This window comes from Oncorhynchus masou, chromosome 28, assembly GCF_036934945.1.
Source record: "Oncorhynchus masou masou isolate Uvic2021 chromosome 28, UVic_Omas_1.1, whole genome shotgun sequence".
Taxonomy (NCBI): Eukaryota; Metazoa; Chordata; class Actinopteri; order Salmoniformes; family Salmonidae; genus Oncorhynchus; species Oncorhynchus masou.
This window is the reverse complement of record NC_088239.1, coordinates 9,691,485-9,709,776: the sequence shown is the minus strand read 5'-3', so window position 1 is coordinate 9,709,776 and position 18,292 is coordinate 9,691,485. Positions and strand designations below refer to the sequence as shown.

The 18,292-nt window shown below is 42.4% G+C and overlaps 1 protein-coding gene across 1 annotated transcript in view; it reads left to right on the top strand.

The window, feature by feature from the left end:
* Window positions 1–7,329: 7,329 nt before the first annotated feature.
* The window catches only part of LOC135518505 (chondrolectin-like), a 35,569-nt gene continuing 24,606 nt past the window's right edge, over window positions 7,330–18,292 (top strand). Inside the window, exon 1 of the mRNA XM_064943678.1 lies at window positions 7,330–7,581. Coding sequence (XP_064799750.1) covers window positions 7,482–7,581 — 100 coding nt within the window. The 5' untranslated portion in view covers window positions 7,330–7,481. The remainder of the gene's footprint in view (window positions 7,582–18,292) is intronic.

The window sequence follows — 18,292 nt, the reverse complement described above, 5'->3', positions numbered from 1 at the left end:
GTAGTAGTAATAGTAGTAGTAGTAGAAGTAGTAGTAGTAGTAGTAATGATTATGGTAGTAGTAGTAGTAGTAATGATGATGGTAGTTATAGTAGTAGTTGTATTAGTAGTAGTAATGATGATGGTAGTTGTAGTAGTAGTAGTAATGATGATGGTAGTAGTAGTAGTAGTAGTAATGATGATGGTAGTTGTAGTTGTAATGATGGTAGTTGTAGTAGTAGTAATGATGATGGTAGTAGTTGTAGTAGTAGTAATGATGATGGTAGTAGTTGTAGTAGTAGTAATGATGATGGTAGTAGTTGTAGGAGTAGTAATGATGATGGTAGTTGTAGTAGTAGTAGTAATGATGATAGTAGTTGTAGTAGTAGTAATGATGATGGTAGTTGTAGTAGTAGTAATGATGATGGTAGTTGTAGTAGTAGTAATGATGATAGTAGTTGTAGTAGTAGTAATGAAGATAGTAGTTGTAGTAGTAGTAATGATGATGGTAGTTGTAGTAGTAGTAATGATGATAGTAGTAGTAGTAGTAATAGTAATGATGATAGTAGTTGTAGTAGTAGTAATGAAGATAGTAGTAGTAGTAGTAGTAATGATGATGGTAGTTGAAGTAGTAGTAATGATGATGGTAGTTGTAGTAGTAGTAGTAATGATGATAGTAGTTGTAGTAGTAGTAATGAAGATAGTAGTTGTAGTAGTAGTAATGATGATGGTAGTTGTAGTAGTAGTAATGATGGTAGTAGTAGTAGTAATGCTGATGGTAGTAGTAGTAGTAGTAGTAATGATGGTAGTAGTAGTAATAATGATATTGGTAGTAGTAGTAGTAGTAATGATGATGGTAGTAGTAGTAGTAGTAGTAGTAATGATGATGGTAGTTATAGTAGTAGTTGTATTAGTAGTAGTAATGATGATGGTAGTTGTAGTAGTAGTAATGATGATGGTAGTAGTAGTAGTAATGATGATGGTAGTTGTAGTAGTAATGATGGTAGTTGTAGTAGAAGTAATGATGATGGTAGCAGTTGTAGTAGTAGTAATGATGATGGTAGTAGTTGTAGTAGTAATGATGATGGTAGTTGTAGTAGTAGTAATGATGATGGTAGTTGTAGTAGTAGTAGTAGTAATGATGATAGTAGTTGTAGTAGTAGTAATGAAGATAGTAGTTGTAGTAGTAGTAATGATGATGGCAGTTCTATTAGTAGTAATGATGATGGTAGTTGTAGTAGTAGTAATTATGGTAGTAGTAGTAGTAATGCTGATGGTAGTAGTAGTAGTAGTAGTAATGATGGTAGTAGTAGTAATAATGATGATGGTAGTAGTAGTAGTAATGATGATGGTAGTTGTAGTAGAAGTAATGATGGTAGTAGTAGTAATGATGATGGTTGTAGTAATGATGATGGTAGTTGTAGTAGTAGTAATGAATATGATAGTAGTAGTAGTAGTAATGATGGTGGTAGTTGTAGTAGTATTAACGATGGTAGTAGTAGTAGTAGTAATGATGGTTGTAGTAGTAGTAATGATGATGGTAGTAGTAGTTGTAATGATGATGGTAGTTGTAGTAGTAGTAATGATGATGGTAGTAGTAATGATGGCAGTAGTAGTAGTAATGATGATGGTAGTAGTAGTAGTAGTAATGATCATGGTAGTTGTAGGAGTAGTAATGATGATAGTAGTTGTAGTAGTAGTAATGATGATGGTAGTTGTAGTAGTAGTAATGATGGTAGTAGTAGTAGTAATGATGATGGTAGTAGAAGTAGTAGTAGTAATGATCATGGTAGTTGTAGAAGTAGTAATGATGATAGTAGTTGTAGTAGTAGTAATGATGATGGTAATTGTAGTAGAAGTAGTAGTAGTAGTAGTAGTAGTAGTAGTAATGATGATGGTAGTAGAAGTAGTAGTAGTAGCAGTAGAGGTAGTAGCAGTAGAGGTAGTAGTAGTAGTAGTAGTAATGATGATGGTAGTAGTAGTAGTAGTAGTAGTAGTAGTAGTAGTAGTAGTAGTTGTAATGATGATGGTAGTTGTAGTAGAAGTAGTAGTAGTAGTAATGATGATGGTAGTAGTAGTAGTAGTAGTAGTAGTAGTAGTAGTAGTAGTGATGATGATGGTAGTAGTAGCAGTAGTAGTAGTAGTAGTAGTAGTAGTAGTAGTAGTAGTAATGATGGTAGTAGTAGTAGTAGTAGTAGTAGTAGTAGTAATGATGATGGTAGTAGTAGTAGTAGTAGTAATGATGATGGTAGTTATAGTAGTAGTAGTAGTAGTAATGATGATGGTAGTAGTTGTAGTAGTAGTAAAGATGATGGTAGTAGTTGTAGTAGTAGTAGTAGTAGTAGTAATGATGATGGTTGTAGTTGTAGTAGTTATGATGTTAGTAGTGGTAGTAGTAGTAATGATGATTGTAGTAGTTGTAGTAGTAGTAATGATGATGGTAGTAGTTGTAGGAGTAGTAATGATTATGGTAGTTGTAGTAGTAGTAGTAATGATGATAGTAGTTGTAGTAGTAGTAATGATGATAGTAGTTGTAGTAGTAGTAATGATGATGGTATTTGTAGTATTAGTAATGATGATGGTAGTTGTAGTAGTAGTAATGATGGTAGTAGTAGTAGTAATGCTGATGGTAGTAGTAGTAGTAGTAGTAATGATGGTAGCAGTAGTAGTAATGATGATGGTCGTAGTAATAGTAATGATGATTGTAGTTGTAGTAGAAGTAATGATGGTAGTAGTAGAAGTAATGATGATGGTAGTAGTAATGATGATGGTAGTAGTAGTAGTAGTAATGATGGTAGTAGTAGTAGTAGTAATGATGATGGTAGTAGTAATGATGGTAGTAGCAGTAGTAGTAATCATGGTAGTAGTAGTTGTAATGATGATGGTAGTTGTAGTAGTAGTAATGATGATGGTAGTAGTAATGACGGTAGTAGTAGTAGTAATGATGATGGTAGTAGTAGTAGTAGTAGTAATGATCATGGTAGTTGTAGGAGTAGTAATGATGATAGTAGTTGTAGTAGTAGTAATGATGATGGTAGTATTAGTAGTAATAATGATGGTAGTTGTAGTAGTAGTAATGATGGTAGTAGTAGTAGTAATGATGATGGTAGTAGTAGTAGCAGTAGTAATGATGATGGTAGTTGTAGGAGTAGTAATGATGATGGTAGTTGTAGTAGTAGTAGCAGTAGTAATGATCATGGTAGTTGTAGGAGTAGTAGTAATGATGATGTTTGTAGTAGTAGTAATGATGATGGTAGTAATAGTTGTAGCAGTAGTAGTAGTAGTAATGATCATGGTAGTTGTAGGAGTAGTAATGATGATGGTAGTTGTAGTAGTAGTAGTAGTAGTAGTAGTAATGATCATGGTAGTTGTAGTAGTAGTAATGATGATGGTAGTAGTAGTAGCAGTAGTAATGATCATGGTAGTTGTAGGAGTAGTAGTAATGATGATGGTTGTAGCCGTAGTAATGATGATGGTAGTAGTAGTAGTAGCAGTAATGATCATGGTAGTTGTAGTCGTAGTAATAATGATGATGGTAGTAGTTGTAGTAGCAGTAGTAGTAGTACTAGTAATGATCATGGCAGTAGTAGTAGTAGTAGTAGTAGTAGTAGTAGTAGTAGTAGTAATGATCATGGTAGTAGTAGTAGTAGTAATGATGATGGTAGTAGTTGTAGTAGTAGTAGCAGTAGTAGTAGTAGTAGTAGTAATGATCATGGTAGGAGTAGTAGTAGTAATGATGATGGTAGTAGTAGTAGTAATGATCATGGTAGTTGTAGGAGTAGTAGTAATGATGATGGTTGTAGTAGTAGTAATGATCATGGTAGTTGTAGTAGTAGTAATGATGGTAGTAGTAGTAGTAATGATGATGGTAGTAGTAGTAGTAATGATAATGGTAGTAGTAGTAGTAGTAATGATCATTGTAGTTGTAGGAGTAGTAATGATGATGGTAGTAGTAGTAGCAGTAGTAATGATCATGGTGGTTGTATGAGTAGTAGTAATGATGATGGTTGTAGTAGTAGTAATGATCATGGTAGTTGTAGTATTAGTAATGATGGTAGTAGTAGTAGTAATGACGATGGTAGTAGTAGTAGTAGTAGTAATGATCATGGTAGTAGTAGTAGTAGTAATGATCATGGTAGTTGTAGGAGTAGTAATGATGATGGTAGTAGTAGTAGTAGTAGTAGTAGTAGTAATGATCATGGTAGTTGTAGGAGTAGTAATAATGATGATGGTTGTAGTAGTAGCAGTAGTAATGATGATGGTAATTGTAGTAGTAGTAATGATGATGGTAGTAGTAGTAGTAATGATGATGGTAGTAGTAATGATGGTTGTAGTAGTAGCAGTAGTAATGATCATGGTAGTTGTAGGAGTAGTAATGATGATGGTAGTAGTAGTAGTAGTAGTAGTAGTAGTAGTAATGATCATGGTAGTTGTAGGAGTAGTAATGATGATGGTAGTTGTAGTAGTAGTAATGATGATGGTAGTAGTAGTATTAATGATGGTTGTAGTAGTAGCAGCAGTAGTAATGATCATGGTAGTTGTAGGAGTAGTAATGATGATGGTAGTAGTAGTAGTAGTAGTAGTAGTAGTAGTACTAGTAATGATCATGGTAGTTGTAGGAGTAATAATGATGATGGTAGTAGTAGTAGTAGTAGTAGTAGTAGTAGTAGTAATGATCATGGTAGTTGTAGGAGTAGTAATAATGATGATGGTTGTAGTAGTAGCAGTAGTAATGATGATGGTAATTGTAGTAGTAGTAATGATGATGGTAGTAGTAGTAGTAATGATGATGGTAGTAGTAATGATGGTTGTAGTAGTAGCAGTAGTAATGATCATGGTAGTTGTAGGAGTAGTAATGATGATGGTAGTAGTAGTAGTAGTAGTAGTAGTAGTAGTAGTAGTAATGATCATGGTAGTTGTAGGAGTAGTAATGATGATGGTAGTTGTAGTAGTAGTAATGATGATGGTAGTAGTAGTATTAATGATGGTTGTAGTAGTAGCAGCAGTAGTAATGATCATGGTAGTTGTAGGAGTAGTAATGATGATGGTAGTAGTAGTAGTAGTAGTAGTAGTAGTACTAGTAATGATCATGGTAGTTGTAGGAGTAGTAATGATGATGGTAGTAGTAGTAGTAGTAGTAGTAGTAGTAGTAGTAATGATCATGGTAGTTGTAGGAGAAGTTGCAATGATGATGGTTGTAGTATTCTTTATTGTTATTCTTTATTACAATGTTTATTGTATAAAATGTTGCTTTGGCAATACTGACACTATGTTTTTCATGCCGATAAAGCAGCTTGAATTTGAAAGAGAGAAAGTGCGGATTGACGGATGGACAGACAGACAGACAGACAGACAGACAGACAGACAGACAGACAGACAGACAGACAAGACAGACAAAACAGACAGACAGACAGGCAGGCAGGCAGACAGACAGACAGACAGACAGTGATAATATAGAAAAGGAGAGGGAAAGCAGCCAAGATAAAAGCCATCTCTGGAGACGATGATGAAGAGTGTGAGGAGAGTAATGATATTAATGGGGATGATGTTCTGGGTTTGTCCCCTGCCCGTAGCCCAGGTCCATTCAGACTGCCACCTCAGCAGGATCTGATTCAGCTGTCCCAGTTATTGCCAGCCAACTCCCTTTTCTGCAAGCTGGCCCTTTCCTCTGGCCGATGGCACTCAACCTCAGCGCCATCCTCTTTTATGATTACCACACATTTCCTTTATTTTGTCCCCCCTCCTCTCTTTTTCTGTCCTATTTTCTCTCTCTCTCTCTCTCTCTCTCTCTCTCTCTCTCTCTCTCTCTCTCTCTCTCACACACAAATCCTCTCTTTCTTTTTCTTTCTTTCTTTCTTTCTTTCTTTCTTTCTTTCTTTTTCTATTTTATTTTCTTCCCCCTGCCTGGTATTGTTTAATCTAGGCTCTGATGATGATGATGATGAACATGATGACAGCAGCAGCAGGAGTAAAATTGCTCAGGCCTCTTTATCGATAATGTGTCAGAGAATATCTTGCTGTTGTTATCGAACATTTCCCAACTACCCAGAAAACCTCAAATGCATTTACACATTTCCCGAAGAGGGGAAGGGAGGGAGGGAGGGAGGGAGGGAGGGAGGGAGGAGGGAGGGAGGGAGGGAGGGAGGGAGGGAGGGAGGGAGGGAGGGAGGGAGGGAAGGAAGGAAGGAAGGATGAATATAGGGAGGAGAGAAGGAAGAGGTATGGCTGATCAATAGCTCACAGTGAATTAAGTAATAGCATATTTTGCGTCGATACATATTACAGCGTGTTTAACTGGCTCCACATCGTTATAGCGACCAGATCAATACAACACTGAAAGAGAGGACCTGTCTGTCAGACAATGTAATTGGCTATCAAAGCTGTGTGAAAATGTGGAAGAACAATATGAAAAGCATCTAGAGATATTTACCTCTGGTTTCAGGCCTGCGCTCAAGGGAGTGTGTGAATAGGTGTTCCCGAAGTAAAAATATTAGAATCTTATTGTCCACACAGAGATGAAAATGTTCCATGTTTTTGAAACCTCCATGAATTTAGAAATAACAGTAAAATGCCTATCCCTCAGGGGGCTGGTGAGAGATAGTGTTGATAGCTTCCATCCATCTTGACAGTTCATGTGACAGGTTAGTTGTCTGGTAAGGAGGGGTACGTGGGTTTAAGAAGTCCCAGGGGGATACTGCTGAGGTCACCCAAGGCCAAGACAGATAACGTACCTAAGCAATAATTTACTTAAGCAATGTCATATTATGTCTATAGACAGTGTTGTAGCGATGTGCAAATAGTTAAGGTACAAAACGGAAAATATATAAACATGGGTTGTAATAACAATGTTGCTTGTTCTTCACTGGTTGCCCTTTTCTTGTGGCAACAGCTCTCTCTCTCTCTCTCTCTCTCTCTCTCTCTCTCTCTCAAATGTTGTGCCTATATTTTGGTGACAAATTGTAGCCTAATATTAGTTTTCCCATGGCTCATTTGCTTGAAGCATTCCTGCTATTATGATCCAAACATGCCATAGTTTGTCTTCAAGCATTATGTATCTTGGGGAGCACGTGTGTCGAGGCGAAATTGTCGGTGGGGTTGCGAGGTGACAGCTGTGGCCCCGCCTGGTCGATCAGCTGCAGAGGGACCCCACCAGCCCAGAGAGGAGAAAGAAAGGGAGGGGATCAATAGGCGCTGGTGTGGGTCTCACTTTCACTCCTTCAATCTCTCTGGTGGGCTGAATGCGCGAGCCCCCCGTTCTTCGAACACTATTTCTGTTCTCGAGCACGCGAGGAAGCAGGTCAAAATCCTGATTACAGCATCTTGCTCACTGAAATCCCGAAATATCGGGGGAAACCATGACAACAGCAGAAACCGGAGATTGAGAGCGGAGTCAGTTGACTGCCAGTAGAACCAGTAGAACGGGGAACTCTGATGTGAGGGAAGAAGCATCGTGTTTTACAAGAACAGTTTGATTTCAAACCCCTTGTTTTTTCTCTATCAAGTATGGAATCCTCGATGACTCGCGCAGAGCAGAACATCATGACAGTTCTATGGGGACTGATGGTCATGGCCTCCAGCGGCCAGAGCGCACGAATTGTCAGTGGTAAGTTGTGACGATAACTTTTATCAAGTTCATACAAAAACAAAATACGTATTATAAGACAATAAGATCTGAGTATTCAGATTTTGGATATCCTCAAAATAAAAATAATCAAATAATAATGTATTGATCATTCGCATGAAAGAAACAATAATCTCAACCTAGAACTACCAGTGAAATGTAACCATTTGTGACTACGCTTACATATAGGTATGTCTATAGCTCATCATCATCATCATATTTAGATGGAAATTAGTGAATTTAGGAATTAAAATTGGTCACACAATAGGTTATCTGAGACGATATAACATTTTCTCCATATGGAATCATGTTTTCCAATCATTGCATTATTCCTGTAAAAATGTAATTACAGGTAAACTGTTTTTCATGCAGATTTGCTGTTATGCTTTATTGCAGGTTTGCTTTAAGAATAGTTTATTTCAATATCTATGTTTTTGCATGTGCATTAGATGATTGATTAATTAATCTTATGCTTCTCAAATATAAATAATATACATTTTTCTAAACTATTCCAATCGATTTGGATTTGTTGCACCCTTTACTAAAAGGGTTGTTCCAGTTTAGATGTTTAAGGTGTAAGCTTCTGCTTTTCTTTTCTTAGTCAACCTTGTGTTCTTTTGCTCTGTGTTCTGGAACGTAGCCCTGTTCTGTTTCTTTGTGTTCTGGAACGGAGCCCTGTTCTGTTTCTTTGTGTTCTGGAACGGAGCCCTGTTCTGTTTCTTTGTGTTCTGGAACGGAGCCCTGTTCTGTTTCTTTGTGGTCTGGAACGGAGCCCTGTTCTGTTTCTTTGTGTTCAGGAACATAGCCCTGTTCTGTTTCTTTGTGGTCTGGAACGGAGCCCTGTTCTGTTTCTTTGTGTTCTGGAACGGTGCCCTGTTCTGTTTCTTTGTGTTCAGGAACATAGCCCTGTTCTGTTTCTTTGTGGTCTGGAACGTAGCCCTGTTCTGTTTCTTTGTGTTCTGGAACGGAGCCCTGTTCTGTTTCTTTGTGTTCTGGAACGGTGCCCTGTTCTGTTTCTTTGTGTTCTGGAACGGAGCCCTGTTCTGTTTTTTTGTGTTCTGGAACGGAGCCCTGTTCTGTTTCTTTGTGTTCTGGAACGGAGCCCTGTTCTGTTTCTTTGTGTTCAGGAACATAGCCCTGTTCTGTTTCTTTGTGGTCTGGAACGGAGCCCTGTTCTGTTTCTTTGTGTTCTGGAACGGTGCCCTGTTCTGTTTCTTTGTGGTCTGGAACGTAGCCCTGTTCTGTTTCTTTGTGTTCAGGAACATAGCCCTGTTCTGTTTCTTTGTGGTCTGGAACGGTGCCCTGTTCTGTTTCTTTGTGTTCTGGAACGGAGCCCTGTTCTGTTTCTTTGTGTTCAGGAACATAGCCCTGTTCTGTTTCTTTGTGGTCTGGAACGGAGCCCTGTTCTGTTTCTTTGTGTTCTGGAACGGTGCCCTGTTCTGTTTCTTTGTGTTCAGGAACATAGCCCTGTTCTGTTTCTTTGTGGTCTGGAACGGAGCCCTGTTCTGTTTCTTTGTGTTCTGGAACATAGCCCTGTTCTGTTTCTTTGTGGTCTGGAACGGTGCCCTGTTCTGTTTCTTTGTGTTCTGGAACGGTGCCCTGTTCTGTTTCTTTGTGTTCAGGAACATAGCCCTGTTCTGTTTCTTTGTGTTCAGGAACATAGCCCTGTTCTGTTTCTTTGTGTTCAGGAACGGTGCCCTGTCCTGTTTCTTTGTGGTCTGGAACATAGCCCTGTTCTGTTTCTTTGTGTTCAGGAACATAGCCCTGTTCTGTTTCTTTGTGGTCTGGAACGGTGCCCTGTTCTGTTTCTTTGTGTTCAGGAACGGTGCCCTGTTCTGTTTCTTTGTGTTCAGGAACGGAGCCCTGTTCTGTTTCTTTGTGGTCTGGAACGTAGCCCTGTTCTGTTTCTTTGTGTTCAGGAACATAGCCCTGTTCTGTTTCTTTGTGTTCTGGAACGGAGCCCTGTTCTGTTTCTTTGTGTTCTGGAACGTAGCCCTGTTCTGTTTCTTTGTGTTCAGGAACATAGCCCTGTTCTGTTTCTTTGTGGTCTGGAACGTAGCCCTGTTCTGTTTCTTTGTGTTCAGGAACATAGCCCTGTTCTGTTTCTTTGTGTTCAGGAACGGTGCCCTGTCCTGTTTCTTTGTGGTCTGGAACATAGCCCTGTTCTGTTTCTTTGTGTTCAGGAACATAGCCCTGTTCTGTTTCTTTGTGGTCTGGAACGGAGCCCTGTTCTGTTTCTTTGTGTTCAGGAACGGTGCCCTGTTCTGTTTCTTTGTGTTCAGGAACGGAGCCCTGTTCTGTTTCTTTGTGGTCTGGAACGTAGCCCTGTTCTGTTTCTTTGTGTTCAGGAACATAGCCCTGTTCTGTTTCTTTGTGTTCTGGAACGGAGCCCTGTTCTGTTTCTTTGTGTTCAGGAACATAGCCCTGTTCTGTTTCTTTGTGGTCTGGAACGTAGCCCTGTTCTGTTTCTTTGTGTTCTGGAACGGAGCCCTGTTCTGTTTCTTTGTGGTCTGGAACGTAGCCCTGTTCTGTTTCTTTGTGTTCAGGAACATAGCCCTGTTCTGTTTCTTTGTGGTCTGGAACGTAGCCCTGTTCTGTTTCTTTGTGTTCTGGAACGGAGCCCTGTTCTGTTTCTTTGTGTTCTGGAACGGAGCCCTGTTCTGTTTCTTTGTGTTCTGGAACGGAGCCCTGTTCTGTTTCTTTGTGTTCTGGAACGGAGCCCTGTTCTGTTTTTTTTTGTGTTCTGGAACGGAGCCCTGTTCTGTTTCTTTGTGTTCTGGAACGGAGCCCTGTTCTGTTTCTTTGTGTTCAGGAACATAGCCCTGTTCTGTTTCTTTGTGGTCTGGAACGGAGCCCTGTTCTGTTTCTTTGTGTTCAGGAACATAGCCCTGTTCTGTTTCTTTGTGGTCTGGAACGTAGACCTGTTCTGTTTCTTTGTGTTCTGGAACGGAGCCCTGTTCTGTTTCTTTGTGTTCTGGAACGGAGCCCTGTTCTGTTTCTTTGTGGTCTGGAACGTAGCCCTGTTCTGTTTCTTTGTGTTCAGGAACATAGCCCTGTTCTGTTTCTTTGTGGTCTGGAACGTAGCCCTGTTCTGTTTCTTTGTGTTCTGGAACGGAGCCCTGTTCTGTTTCTTTGTGTTCTGGAACGGAGCCCTGTTCTGTTTCTTTGTGTTCTGGAACGGAGCCCTGTTCTGTTTTTTTTTGTGTTCTGGAACGGAGCCCTGTTCTGTTTCTTTGTGTTCTGGAACGGAGCCCTGTTCTGTTTCTTTGTGTTCTGGAACGTAGCCCTGTTCTGTTTCTTTGTGTTCAGGAACATAGCCCTGTTCTGTTTCTTTGTGGTCTGGAACGTAGCCCTGTTCTGTTTCTTTGTGTTCAGGAACATAGCCCTGTTCTGTTTCTTTGTGTTCTGGAACGGAGCCCTGTTCTGTTTCTTTGTGTTCAGGAACATAGCCCTGTTCTGTTTCTTTGTGGTCTGGAACGTAGCCCTGTTCTGTTTCTTTGTGTTCTGGAACGGAGCCCTGTTCTGTTTCTTTGTGTTCTGGAACGGAGCCCTGTTCTGTTTCTTTGTGGTCTGGAACGTAGCCCTGTTCTGTTTCTTTGTGTTCAGGAACATAGCCCTGTTCTGTTTCTTTGTGGTCTGGAACGTAGCCCTGTTCTGTTTCTTTGTGTTCTGGAACGGAGCCCTGTTCTGTTTCTTTGTGTTCTGGAACGGAGCCCTGTTCTGTTTCTTTGTGTTCTGGAACGGAGCCCTGTTCTGTTTCTTTGTGTTCTGGAACGGAGCCCTGTTCTGTTTCTTTGTGTTCTGGAACGGAGCCCTGTTCTGGTTTTTTTTGTGTTCTGGAACGGAGCCCTGTTCTGTTTCTTTGTGTTCAGGAACATAGCCCTGTTCTGTTTCTTTGTGGTCTGGAACGGAGCCCTGTTCTGTTTCTTTGTGTTCAGGAACATAGCCCTGTTCTGTTTCTTTGTGGTCTGGAACGTAGCCCTGTTCTGTTTCTTTGTGTTCTGGAACGGAGCCCTGTTCTGTTTTTTTGTGTTCTGGAACGGAGCCCTGTTCTGTTTCTTTGTGTTCTGGAACGGAGCCCTGTTCTGTTTCTTTGTGTTCAGGAACATAGCCCTGTTCTGTTTCTTTGTGGTCTGGAACGGAGCCCTGTTCTGTTTCTTTGTGTTCTGGAACGGTGCCCTGTTCTATTTCTTTGTGTTCAGGAACATAGCCCTGTTCTGTTTCTTTGTGGTCTGGAACGTAGCCCTGTTCTGTTTCTTTGTGGTCTGGAACGTAGCCCTGTTCTGTTTCTTTGTGTTCTGGAACGGAGCCCTGTTCTGTTTCTTTGTGGTCTGGAACGGTGCCCTGTTCTGTTTCTTTGTGTTCTGGAACGGTGCCCTGTTCTGTTTCTTTGTGTTCTGGAACGGAGCCCTGTTCTGTTTCTTTGTGTTCTGGAACGGAGCCCTGTTCTGTTTCTTTGTGGTCTGGAACGGAGCCCTGTTCTGTTTCTTTGTGGTCTGGAACGTAGCCCTGTCTTTCATTTTTGTTAATTGATTTCACCTGTGTTCGTTTCTCACCTGGTTTCATCAGCTCCCTATTTAGTTCTGTTCTTTCTTGATTATTGTTGCGAGGTATTGTTAGTTTTGACTGCCTATCTGTGGTTGACCATTGCCTGCTTGCGACCACAATTCCTGCCTTCTGTGTAGGCTTAATAGACATCTAGATGCTGTCTGAATGTGAATGTACACCTTTTTCTCCCTGTGTATACATTACATAAGGTAGTCTCATACCTTAATCTTCCTAACCCTGGCATTCATTTTTGAATGTACAGTACGTGTGAATTGAAATGTGGATATCCTCACTCTGGCTGGATTTCAATAGGACTTATAATGTGTCTTGCAGGCCTAATGTGACCTGTAAACATAGAAATTACAATCAGTAGACCGAGATGTCATCCACATATTCCTATGCAAAACTCCTGATGGAGCATTTGAAGCGCGCCATAGTGCTGAATGGGGCTGAATGGCACCAAAACATCGCTAAGGGTCATGGTGAAAGTGTCACAGCTTGACAGCCTGTGTTTGGTCTGTGTCATTACTGTACGTGGTCCTGTGTGACATCGAATATAGTAGTCAGAATGAATCACAATTTAATTAAATACTTGGATTTGTAGCAAACTTTAAAATACTTCACTGGTGGGGATCGAACTTGATCATAATAAACACATTCTAGAGCGCAAAACGGTCCGTCTAAATATTTTTTGGGGGGGCTGTTCTGGCTATTATAATGTACATAGGCTATCTTGAGCAGACCAGAACCTTTGGCACCACTAGTTTGATACGCAGTACCCAATCAGCAGAGCTTGTGATTTCACGCTTCAGACAAGACATTGGGGGTCTGCCTGTAAACTGTGAGTTTCTGGCCACTTTATTAGGGTACAACTCGGCCCTCAACAAAAGGCCTTATGAAGTATGTATTGTCGTAAAGAATTTAATTTGAATGACTACATATTCACTTAGGATCTCATTTGGTGAAGGCCACAGGACTGTAAATGAATGAATGTAACAACCATGTCTCTGTCACTATCAAACCAGTCATGGGTGGTACTGGTAACTCTAAAATTCACTTGAAAGGCACGCTGGGAAATATGCAAATAAGGCTTAAAACCCTACAGCAGAGCTATTAAATTTCAGTCCTGGGGGGCTTTTTTTATGGCTCTTCAAAGAACTATCCCATGTACAGTTGTTCAGAGACCCTAAAATGGTTCCACTATGGCATCGCTCTCAATAACATTATTTGGTTCAAACTCATACCTATAATTTTTTTTTAAGTTTACTGTTGTGTGTGTGCATGTGCTTGCCTTCGTGCTTGTTATGAATGTGTGTGAACCTGTTAGAGTTTGTTTACCAGGGAAATGTCCTTATAGGTTTTACTGCCAGGTGGTTATTGGGGTTGTAAAGATTGAGTGTAAAGTCTATTTATTGTTCCTTCCCCCTGGGCCTCTACATTTTTTAAATACAGAACATAACTTACAGCAGACTGCTGTTCTACATGTGTCAATGCTGTCAGTGTCATAGGGCAGGCTGCTGACTTAACAGGTTTGTTTTCAAATCTGTTACAGAGGGAGAGAGAGAGAGTCTGATATTATATTTCATTAGTCTTGCTAACACCTATCTCCCAAAGTCCTACTGACATCAGTCTGTGCCCCTCTTTAATCTACAACGTTTCCCTTCTGTGTGATTTAGACTAAATAAACTGCATGTGACACAGAGGGGGAAAAAATACTGAAAGAGACAGACAGAGAGGATCGGTGAGAGAGACAGACAGAGAGGATCGGTGAGAGAGACAGACAGAGAGGATCGGTGAGAGAGACAGACAGAGAGGATCGGTGAGAGAGACAGACAGAGAGGATCGGTGAGAGAGACAGACAGAGACAGACAGAGAGGATCGGTGAGAGAGACAGACAGAGAGGATCGGTGAGAGAGACAGACAGAGAGGATCGGTGAGAGAGACAGACAGAGAGGATCGGTGAGAGAGACAGACAGACAGAGAGGATCGGTGAGACAGACAGACAGAGAGGATCGGTGAGAGAGACGGACAGAGAGGATCGGTGAGAGAGACAGACAGACAGAGAGGATCGGTGAGAGAGACAGACAGACAGACAGACAGAGAGGATCGGTGAGAGAGACAGACAGACAGAGAGGATCGGTGAGAGAGACAGACAGACAGAGAGGATCAGTGAGAGAGACAGACAGACAGAGAGGATCGGTGAGAGAGACAGACAGACAGAGAGGATCGGTGAGAGAGACAGACAGAGAGGATCGGTGAGAGAGACAGACAGACAGAGAGGATCGGTGAGACAGACAGACAGAGAGGATCGGTGAGAGAGACGGACAGAGAGGATCGGTGAGAGACAGACAGAGAGGATCGGTGAGAGAGACAGACAGAGAGGATCGGTGAGAGAGACAGACAGAGAGGATCGGTGAGAGAGACAGACAGAGAGGATCGGTGAGAGAGACAGACAGACAGAGAGGATCGGTGAGAGAGACAGACAGAGAGGATCGGTGAGAGAGACAGACAGACAGAGAGGATCGGTGAGACAGACAGACAGAGAGGATCGGTGAGAGAGACGGACAGAGAGGATCGGTGAGAGAGACAGACAGAGAGGATCGGTGAGAGAGACAGACAGAGAGGATCGGTGAGAGAGACAGACAGAGAGGATCGGTGAGAGAGACAGACAGACAGAGAGGATCGGTGAGACAGACAGACAGAGAGGATCGGTGAGAGAGACGGACAGAGAGGATCGGTGAGAGAGACAGACAGAGAGGATCGGTGAGAGAGACAGACAGAGAGGATCGGTGAGAGAGACAGACAGAGAGGATCGGTGAGAGAGACAGACAGAGAGGATCGGTGAGAGAGACAGACAGACAGAGAGGATCGGTGAGAGAGACAGACAGACAGAGAGGATCGGTGAGAGAGACAGACAGAGAGGATCGGTGAGAGAGACAGACAGACAGAGAGGATCGGTGAGAGAGACAGACAGACAGAGAGGATCGGTGAGAGAGACAGGCAGAGAGGATCGGTGAGAGAGACGGACAGAGAGGATCGGTGAGAGAGACGGACAGAGAGGATCGGTGAGAGAGACGGACAGAGAGGATCGGTGAGAGAGACGGACAGAGAGGATCGGTGAGAGAGACAGACAGACAGAGAGGATCGGTGAGAGAGACAGACAGAGAGGATCGGTGAGACAGACAGACAGAGAGGATCGGTGAGAGAGACGGACAGAGAGGATCGGTGAGAGAGACAGACAGACAGAGAGGATCGGTGAGAGAGACAGACAGAGAGGATCGGTGAGAGAGACAGACAGACAGAGAGGATCGGTGAGAGAGACAGACAGACAGAGAGGATCGGTGAGAGAGACAGACAGACAGAGAGGATCGGTGAGAGAGACAGACAGACAGAGAGGATTGTTGAGAGAGACAGACAGACAGAGAGGATCGGTGAGAGAGACAGACAGACAGAGAGGATCGGTGAGAGAGACAGACAGACAGAGAGGATCGGTGAGAGAGACAGACAGACAGAGAGGATCGGTGAGAGAGACAGACAGAGAGGATCGGTGAGAGAGACAGGCAGAGAGGATCGGTGAGAGAGACAGGCAGAGAGGATCGGTGAGAGAGACAGACAGAGAGGATTGGTGAGAGAGACGGACAGAGAGGATCGGTGAGAGAGACAGACAGACAGAGAGGATCGGTGAGAGAGACAGACAGACAGACAGACAGAGAGGATCGGTGAGAGAGACAGACAGACAGAGAGGATCGGTGAGAGAGACAGACAGACAGAGAGGATCGGTGAGAGAGACAGACAGACAGAGAGGATCGGTGAGAGAGACGGACAGAGAGGATCGGTGAGAGAGACAGACAGAGAGGATCGGTGAGAGAGACAGACAGACAGAGAGGATCGGTGAGAGAGACAGACAGAGAGGATCGGTGAGAGAGACAGAGACAGAGAGGATCGGTGAGAGAGACGGACAGAGAGGATCGGTGAGAGAGACGGACAGAGAGGATCGGTGAGAGAGACAGACAGAGAGGATCGGTGAGAGAGACAGACAGAGAGGATCGGTGAGAGAGACAGACAGACAGAGAGGATCGGTGAGAGAGACAGAGACAGAGAGGATCGGTGAGAGAGACGGACAGAGAGGATCGGTGAGAGAGACGGACAGAGAGGATCGGTGAGAGAGACAGACAGAGAGGATCGGTGAGACAGGGGGACTGATGTTCTAAGACTGAGTACGCTGAATAGTAAAAAAAATCAAAATAATCCTCATGCCAAAACGCAGTGTGCCACGAAGCAGGATATACGCAGTGCCACGAAGCAGGATATACGCAGTGCCACGAAGCAGGATATACGCAGTGCCACGAAGCAGGATATACGCAGTGCCACGAAGCAGGATATACGCAGTGCCACGAAGCAGGATATACGCAGTGCCACGAAGCAGGATATACGCTGTGCCACAAAGCAGGATATACGCAGTGCCACGAAGCAGGATATACGCAGTGCCACGAAGCAGGATATACGCAGTGCCACGAAGCAGGATATACGCTGTGCCACAAAGCAGGATATACGCAGTGCCACGAAGCAGGATATACGCTGTGATTGAAACAAAACACAACAAAGGCTAATAGTTTGTTAGCACCATCTGCTCTAATTCACTCAGGAAACAGTCATTAAAGAAAATCTAAATGCATATTCCCATGAAACTGATTGAGATCAAGTGATTGGTATGCACAGGCAGTTATCACCGGTAAAAGGTGAATTATCATTGAAAGTAGGTATGCCTAACTTGGTGTTTGAGGGTATTAAAAACAGAAAATTACTGTATGTCTGGTTATAGGCAATTGGAGGATTCATTTTATGCTTAGGCCTATTCTACAATGATATTCAATAGGCTACATTTATAGAGAAATTATCACCTAATAAAACATCCTAAATTGCGCTCACCTAAAAAAAATAGCACTACGCCACTGGAATGAAAGGAAAGTTGGCGTCTTTACTCTAGAACCCGTGCGCTTGCACACATAGGAGGCCCCATGGAAAATGGGCCCCCTTAAAGAAAGAAATGCCCGTCCAATTGATTTGTTCTGGCGCCGACCCTGCAGAGAATCAGTGAGCGACAGACAGATACTCAGTGAGAGACAGACAGATACTCAGTGAGAGACAGACAGATACTCAGTGAGAGACAGACAGATACTCAGTGAGAGACAGACAGATAATCAGTGAGAGACAGACAGATACTCAGTGAGAGACAGACAGATAATCAGTGAGAGACAGACAGATACTCAGTGAGAGACAGACAGATAATCAGTGAGAGAGACAGATACTCAGTGAGAGACAGAAAGATACTCAGTGAGAGACAGACAGATACTCAGTGAGAGACAGACAGATACTCAGTGAGAGACAGACAGATACTCAGTGAGAGACAGACAGATACTCAGTGAGAGACAGACAGATACTCAGTGAGAGACAGACAGATACTCAGTGAGAGACAGACAGATACTCAGTGAGAGACAGACAGATACTCAGTGAGAGAGACAGACAGATATTCAGTGAGAGAGACAGACAGATAATCAGTGAGAGAGACAGATACTCAGTGAGAGACAGACAGATACTCAGTGAGAGACAGACAGATACTCAGTGAGAGACAGACAGATACTCAGTGAGAGACAGACAGATACTCAGTGAGAGACAGACAGATACTCAGTGAGAGACAGACAGATACTCAGTGAGAGACAGACAGATACTCAGTGAGAGACAGAAAGATACTCAGTGAGAGACAGACAGATACTCAGTGAGAGACAGAAAGATACTCAGTGAGAGACAGACAGATACTCAGTGAGAGACAGACAGATAATCAGTGAGAGACAGACAGATACTCAGTGAGAGACAGACAGATACTCAGTGAGAGACAGACAGATAATCAGTGAGAGACAGACAGATAATCAGTGAGAGACAGACAGATGATCAGTGAGAGACAGACAGATACTCAGTGAGAGACAGACAGATAATCAGTGAGAGAGACAGATACTCAGTGAGAGACAGAAAGATACTCAGTGAGAGACAGACAGATACTCAGTGAGAGACAGACAGATACTCAGTGAGAGACAGACAGATACTCAGTGAGAGACAGACAGATAATCAGTGAGAGACAGACAGATAA